This window comes from Mytilus edulis, chromosome 2, assembly GCF_963676685.1.
Source record: "Mytilus edulis chromosome 2, xbMytEdul2.2, whole genome shotgun sequence".
In the NCBI taxonomy this organism is placed as follows: domain Eukaryota; kingdom Metazoa; phylum Mollusca; class Bivalvia; order Mytilida; family Mytilidae; genus Mytilus; species Mytilus edulis.
The window spans coordinates 77,731,461-77,740,068 of NC_092345.1; the positions used below are offsets into that span (position 1 = coordinate 77,731,461).

The following is an 8,608-nucleotide window of genomic DNA, read 5'->3' on the forward strand; positions in this document are numbered from 1 at the left end:
TATTGTGCAATAGCAAGAAATATCTAATTGCACAATATTGCGCAATAGCAAGATATTTTCAATTGCACAGTATTGCGCAATAGCAAGAAATATTCAATTGCACAGTATTGTCCTGTTTTCAAATTGGTCTACATTAAGGTCCAAAGGGTCAAAAATTAAACTTAGTTTGATTTCAACAAAAAATGAATATATGGGGTTCTTCAATATGCTGAATCTAACCATGTATTTAGATATTTAATTTTTGGGCCCGGTTATCAAATTGGTCCACATTGAGGTTTAAAGGGTCTAAAATTGAACATTATTTGATTTCATCAAAAATTGAATTCTTGGGGTTCTATGATATCTAACCATGTATTTAGATTTTGGATATTAGACCATAATAGGTAAATGTCCAATTTAAAATTTTTAAGTTTTTAAGTTTGAATTCTTAGACCACATTCATTCTGTGTCAGAAACCTATTTAATCACAATCCAAATTCAGAGCTGTAACAAGCTTTAATGTTGTGTCCATACTTGCCCCAACTGTTCAGGGTTCGAACTCTGCGGTCGTATAAAGCTGCGCCCTGCGGAGCATCTGGTTAATATTTATAATAACTTTTAATTACTGTTGACAACGACAACCACTCAACATCAGGTTCCTGACTTATGTTTTAGTGCTCTTTAAATTGAAGTGAACTGGCTGCTAAAAGTGTACCATTATTTCATTTTTTCACGTTCATTAATGATTGAAACCAAAAAAATATATTTTGATTTGTTACGCCCCCACTGTATCATGGCTAATGCCCATTTAAATTTTTAAAAATACAATTGCAGTGCTAACTAAACATTAAAATAGTAAAAATTGTTATTAAAAGTGCAATTTTCACTGTACGGTTTAGCATGTTAATCTATTGTAATAAAAATTTATAATATCTAATAAAATTTGTAGATTTTGCTAACCAAGTCCTTATATTTGTATAAAATAACATTTGTTTATAGTGGAAAATTCTTTTAACGTTAAATAAGCTACAATTAGAAATTGCTTGCTAGTCCCTCCTGGTGATTAATACATTTGTATTAGATAACTCTGGTTAATTTCCCAATCAATCTATCATGAAGGGGAGATAAATTATTCGGCTTTCATTTATAGTCTTTTTCAAAAATGATGAAGGGTTCTTTATATTGGTATGTAATCATTTTAAAGTTTCAAATTTATAAAATATATAATCGTACATCAATGTCTTTGATACACCAATAACAAAAACTGAAATATATTGAATTGATACATTTTGTAATTATTCAAAATTAAATCAGAAACCTATACTTAATTATAAAATAATGAACCTGTTTAAGGGAGACAATACTTGCATAACTTTTTTCGAATCGGCAGTTAATACAAAGGAATGTCACTCTTGCATACAAATGGCACATCAATATAATTAATTAACTGTGCATTCTTGCTCCACCTTCAATGAAGATTCTAAATTATAAATATAACCAAAAGTTGTTAATCTATAGGATAGTGAAGACTAATGAAAGCTAACCCACTATAAAAAAAAATTCTTTGAAATTTTTTAAAACTTACTCAGAAAAATGCTAGAGTCACTTGCCCTTCATAGCTCATAATTAACGTTTTTACACAATATTTTAATAAAGTAGTTAAAGTTTATTTGCTTCTCAAAGTGTAAGACGCAATACAAATCGTATGCTTGCATCTGATCTTCCCCAAATACAGATTTAAATAAGTCCTGAACATTTCGACATTTGTTTATTTATTTTTATCAATACCGGTCACAAGTAATGCAAGTACATGTTAAGATCCTACTAAATATCTATATCCCAATATCTTCAGGTAAATATGCTATACAGTTTGATTTAAACACACAGAACCTTGGAACTTATTTGTTCATATTTTAAAATATTTTTTATTTTAGATCATATAAATGAGAAAAATGAAATGAAAAAAGCATCGAAAAAAGTCTTGGTTGATATATGTATTAAACTGTTTGACCAAAAATATGGTAAGTTTAAGGGAAAGGTGTGGTGATGATTTCTTATTATCTGACTCTAAATAACAAACAACAGCTTTATAGTTTGACATTTACTTGTTATTACATGTATAACTAAAGCTAAGGTGATATCATCGATATTACGTCAACCTTGGATGCAAAGGTAATTTGAGACCTTGCTGGTCTGCAGTCTTCTCAACAGTAGCTGTACAATTGGTTGATCACAACATAGAGACCACTTGGACTAATATAATGAATCTATTGGTCAGTATTCCTGTCTAATTTTGTCTACTTAAATAAGTTAATAGTCTGTATATGCTACAGAAAAAGAGACCATTTTCAACCAATATCCTTTAAACTTCAAAGTTTAAACAGTGGAATTGTTTGAAGAATTTTTCTGGACTTGGAAACTTTGTTACTTTTCAGCAAAATTTACAACCTTCAAGCTTATGCATCTTAGAAACATTCTACATTTATTGGTCACAAATATTGCAACCTGACCGTTTGAGACTTTTAACCATTTTTTGTTTTTACTCCTTTCCACTTTAAAGGAATTTTATCACAATTATTAATGATTCTGTCTAAATTTCCATATAATTTTATTTTTCAGCTGAAGCTTTACAGAAAATTAGCTCTAAATTTCCATACAGCTTATTATCTGTGCGTGGACAGCCCTGGTTTACATTGCCAGGGTTCCCTCCGGACCTTCTTCCCTTCAGACATCCATCAAAGTATGATGTACACAGCTTACAAACAATTATAAACTGCAAAGATTTGGTTAAATTCAACATACTTCATAAAAAGTAAGATCAGTATATAAAACTATCCTTTTAACCATTTTCTTTAAAACAAAGATCTATATAAAAATAAGAAGATGTGGTATGATTGCCAATGAGACAATTTAACTCTCCACAAGAGACCAAATGACACAGAAATTAACAACTATAGGTCACAACCTTTTTTTTTCACCATATATGTCTATTTTTATTTAATTCAACCAAGTTTAAGGAAGACTATTGCAATATTGCAATATTGAAAGTAATTATGTACATTAAAAACAACTTCTGACAACTTTACTAACAAATAGATTCTGTGAATTCAGAAATGTTTGACTGAATTGGACTTCAACTCTATTTTAAACTACCTTGACCAATTACTGTAACCTGAAACGGGACAGACAGACGGATAAATGAAGGGAAGAGCAGAGACCAAAGACCAGAAAACATAATGCCCCTCCACTATCTTAGGTGGGGCATAATACAATAATAGAAATAAATAGTAATTTTTATATAAGATAACTGTTGCTAGAGAAGAGACCTGTACATAATAATTTGAGAGAAAACAAATATAGTATGCAAAACCTAATATTATTATAAATGTTGTTTATTTTTATTAGATTGCAAGATGCCTATTATAAAAACAAAGTACCCTGCAAGAACATTACAAAGTCTGCCTTGCAAAATAGATTATCAGGTGTTGTAAAAAAATCTCAGGACCAAATGGATAAAGATTTCATGTCATTTATAGAAAAGGATACAGCTACACATAACAATCAACAAGAAGACAACTCAAAAAGGAAGCAAAGAAAAGAGAAATCAAAGTGTACAAATGACTTAGTATTAAGGAGGTCCAAAAGGAGAAAAACATCAACAACAAAGAAATATGTTTCACTATTGACTCCATCTTGTGTCTCTTATGCTGCAAAAAAGAAAAGAAATCAGAAAGATCAGAAGTTAAAACCAAAAACACAAGATTTATCTGTTACAAATACAAATGAAAATACATTTATAATGCAAATAAAGGAAGAAGCTGCAGATCCAGATGATTATCCTGTACCAGTCATGAAAGAAGATGATAGTAATACATCTATTCCACTCAATGTTTCTGGTGGCAGGTCTATTACAAAATATGACTGGGAGTCTGATAATATCCATACAAAGTCAGATATAGTTGATAGTGTTGAAGAACATTATGATCCTAGGGAGTTCGATAATAACCATACAAAGTCTGATATAATTGATAGTGTTGAAATGACATGTGAAGAACCTTATGGTCCTAGGAAGTCCAATAATATCCATACAAAGTCCGATAGAATTGATAGGGTTGAAGAACCATATGGTCTTAGGGAGACTGATAATATTCATACAAAGTCAGATATAATTGATAGTGTTGAAATGACATGTGATGAACCTAGTGATGATCTACCATGTAGTAATTATACTCAATCTGATGCTATTTTCTTTCATTCTGGTCTCGTGGACAATCAAAACTCTGGAAAATATTTTTCATGTTCCACAGACTCAAATAATTGTGAAAATATAATGATTAAGATTGAGCCAATTGAACATTGAAAATTCTCTACTTCAATAAAAAAAAAATCATATATATATATATATATATATAACATCATTTACTGTTAAAACAACAGATCAGATTTTTTGTATATTTCAAATAAAATAATTTAATGTGTTCCTATAATTCATTGTATTGATTGACTCACTGAAACACTTGTTCTACTAATTCCTTTTATTTATTTAAACATCACCATAAAAGAAATAACAAAAAAGAGACATAATGAATAACTGACCAAAGATTATGAAACTTATATAAAAAAAGGTGAAGTGGTATGAGTGCAAATGAGACAACTATCCACCAAAGTTCAAATAAAGTGGAGGTAAGAAATTACAGCCTTCAAACAATGATGGAAACTCCTAATTTATAGCAAAACAATTAAAGAAAAACAAACACGACAGACATGAACCAACAAAAACTATTGAACTACAGGATCCTGACTTGGTACAAGCACATATAGAGAATGAGGTAGGGTTAAATATGTTTGTGGGCACACATTACTGTAAATTCAGAAATTATTGTGTCAAGAAATCTGAATTGGATGACCAGTATTTTGTTGAGTCTGCGACTTTAGTTGCAGAAAGCTTGACATAGGGATTGTGATCTGGCGGCAGCATTAACTAACTTCTTCAAAGCTTTATATTTAAGAAGGCAGAAGACTTGGATGCTTCATACTTTTATATAGATGCCTAATTATGTTACAAAGTTTCAGTCTGTCACATGTCAATTGTCCTTGAACTCATTTTCATGGTTCAGTGACTACTTAAAAAAAAGGTAAGATTTTTTGTAATGTTAATTTCTCACTTATTATGAGTAACAGGATAACTATATTTGGTATGTGTGTATCTTGCTAGGTCCTTATGGCAAGTCAAACAGTTTTCACTTGACCTCGACCTCATTTCATGGATCAGTGAACAAGGTTGAGTTTTGGTGGTCAAGTCCATATCTCAGATACTATAAACGATAGGTCTAGTATATTTGGTGTATGGAGGAATTGTTAGGTGTACATGTCCAACTGGCAGGTGTCATCTGACCTTGACCTCATTTCATGGTGATAGCTAAGTTTTTGTGATTTAGTCTAATTTTCTTGTACTATATGCAATAGGTCTACTTTATTTGGTGTATGGAATGATTGTAAGATGTACATGTCCAACTGGTGAGGGTCATCTGACCTTGACCTCATTTTCTTGGTTCAGTTGTGAGAGTTAAGTTTTTGAGTTTTGCTCTTTTTTTTCTAATACTGTATACAATAGGTCAACTATATTAGGTATATGAAAATATTTAATGATGTGCACGTCAGTCTCGCAGGTTTAATTTGACCTCATTTTGGTGAATCATTGGTCAATGTAATGTTTTCATGGTTAAGTTTGTTTCTTCAATACTATAAGCAAAAGGTCAACTAGATTTAATGCATATTGATTGTAAAGTGTGCATGTCTGCCTTGCATGGTTCATCTGATGTTGACCTCATTTTCATGGTTCATTGTTCAATATTTAGTTTACTTGGTAACGTCTGTTTCTTAGAAACTGTAAGCAATAGTTCATTACTGTGAATTTATTTTTTTCGTTGGATGCCAATTTTTGTGTATTTGGTGGGTACAGGTGAACCATGAAACTAAATGTTCAACAAAACCAAATATTCTATAGGCTTGTATACAGACTTCGGCACAACCACGAAATTATATCCACGAACATGCAAGTTTTCTTCAATCCACGAAAATAAATGAATCCACAGTATAATAAGTGTATTGAATGATTGACAGTTGTACGTGTATTTCCTGTTTGGTTTATCTGACCTTGACATCATTTTCTTGGATCATGTTAAGTTAATGTGATAGTTGTAGTAAAGCTTTATTTTTAGGACTATCAGCAATATATAAATGGTATATAATGAAGGTGAGACATTTCAGCGTGTCCACTCTTGTGAAAGGGATGTTAATGTAATACATTTGTACTGTGGATTCATTTATTTTTTGTGGGTATTAATACTCGTGGATTGAGGAAAACATTCATTTTCGAGGATATTTGATTTCGTGGTTTTCAAAAGGTTTGCATTTAATCATACAGCAAATTTGCAATTGGTGAACATTTAAATTCATGGTTTCCCTAGCCGGCCTGTACACACAAAATCCATGAAAATGTGCATCCAAAGAATAATAATAAATCCACAGTATAAGGAGCATTTTTAGATTTTACATAGTCCCTTGTAGCTACCAGTTAAAAATTCATTGTACTGGAATAAAATTCTAACTTGATCTCTGTAACTTGTCATGGTGTAAGTTTATAACAAATATCAAATAAATATCTTAAAGCATAAAGAAAAAAGTGTAACTCAGTGTTGACTATTTGAGTCTGACCATATCTCAGCAAAATAAAATCAATTGAAAACCAAAAAAAGTTTGACCTTGATCTTTAAATTGTCACATTAAATCTTAAAGCCAAATATCAAATCAATATCTTTTCATGAGGAAACAAGCGGCTGTCACAACGACAGCAAACCGGATTTATTAACATTTATTTGTGTCCTGCCAATATCACAAGAACCATAACTGATGAACGGTGAAAGTGAAAATCGTCAATATCAAATTTGACCTCCATTTTGTCATCAGTATCAACATATTCAAATTTGAAAAGCTTAGGTTGAATGGTTCATGAGTAAATGCACGGACAACATGTGGTTGCCGCCCGCCGTACATCCCCAAATCAATATACCGACATTTTTGTCACAAAAATCCGGTTAAAAACTGTAAAGAACTGATTACATCTATGAATTATCGTAGTCCATGTCACCATTGACCATAACTCTGCACAAAATTATTTGACTTGAATAAAATCATACCCAATCTGTTACTTTAGTTTATATACCAAGTATCAAATCAATATCTTCAAGCACAATAAAAAAATAAAATCATACCCAATCTGTTACTAAATACCAAATATCAAATCAATATCTTCAAGCACGATAAAAAAATAAAATAATACCCAATCTGTTACTATATACCAAATATCAAATCAATATCTTCAAGCATGATAAAAAGATAAAATAATACCCAAATCTGTTACTATATACCAAATATCAAATCAATATCTTCAAGCACGATTAAAAAAGTGTGATAAACTGATTTGCTGGACTGATGAATGTAAAGACGTGAGTGCAAACATTAAGTCCCCTTGGACAGAGGACCAAATATAAGGAGTATTACTGCCAAATATCAAATCTAATGTCTTCAAGCACAAAGAAAAAGTATGTTCAACTGATTTGCTGTACTGACTTTGACTGTAGGAGACTACAAATGAGGAGTATGATTACCAATGGGACATTAATCAACCATAGATAAAAAAAAAAAAAAAGATTTAAAGGCTATGACCTGAAAATATAACAATTCAAACTGGGAGAAACTAGCAGCTTAATATATGCAAAACGATTAATGAAAAACAAATAATACAGACTTACACCAACCACCACCACCAAATTACAGGCTCCTGACTTGGGACAAACAAAGAATGTCTTGATTAACTAAGAACAGAATATATACCTCTTTAGACTTTTAGTAACTGATGTGAAATTCATAAGTTTTTCCCATTTATTCTCACTGACTGCACTCTATAGAGATATACAAAGACACAACTGAAATTATACATGTAGAAACATATTTTCATGTGAGTTTTCAATTTTAATCAGGGCCTCTAGGCTATTCTTCCTGCTTTGTACCAACCATGTAAAGAATGCCAAGAGTGGGAATCGAACTGAAGTGCATTTTTAAATGTCATTACATGAGTCAAATTGATCAGATTCTCAATAAAACTAATAAATTAGAGAATAGAAATTGAGAATGTGACAAAAAAACAACCTGACCAAAGAGCAGAAAACAGCTGGTGGCCATCAATGATTCTTCAATACAGAGAGAAAATCCTGCACCCTTAGGCATAATTCAGCTGGCCTCTAAACAAAAATGTGTGCTAGTTCAATGATTATATCATACTAAACTCCGAAATATTTAAATGAACTAAAATTAAAAATCATACAAGACTGACTACAGACAGGCGAAAAAATGTGGCGGGTTAAACAGGTTTTTTTTTTAGATCTGAATCCTCCCCCTCAGTGATCCTAAGTCACCTAAAGCATGCTGATTGATTGCAGTAGGTGCAATTGTTTAAAAAGCTTGAGGTAGAATTAAAATTCAACCCACAAATTGTTGTTAATTGGTTAACAGATGTAAAGTTTTTGATTTTTCACTTGTATTCTTTAATAATAAGGATAACACGAAG

The 8,608-nt window shown here is 31.2% G+C and overlaps 1 protein-coding gene across 1 annotated transcript; it reads left to right on the forward strand.

Annotated features, from left to right (window-relative positions):
- The first annotated feature begins 469 nt into the window (after positions 1 to 469).
- LOC139513039 (uncharacterized) lies at positions 470 to 4,430 on the forward strand. The gene is made up of 3 exons (XM_071301126.1): positions 470 to 2,000; positions 2,599 to 2,791; positions 3,385 to 4,430. Exons 1-3 carry the CDS (start codon positions 1,937 to 1,939, stop codon positions 4,337 to 4,339), a joined length of 1,212 nt encoding a protein of 403 aa, XP_071157227.1. The 5' UTR covers positions 470 to 1,936; the 3' UTR covers positions 4,340 to 4,430.
- The last annotated feature ends 4,178 nt before the right edge of the window (positions 4,431 to 8,608 follow it).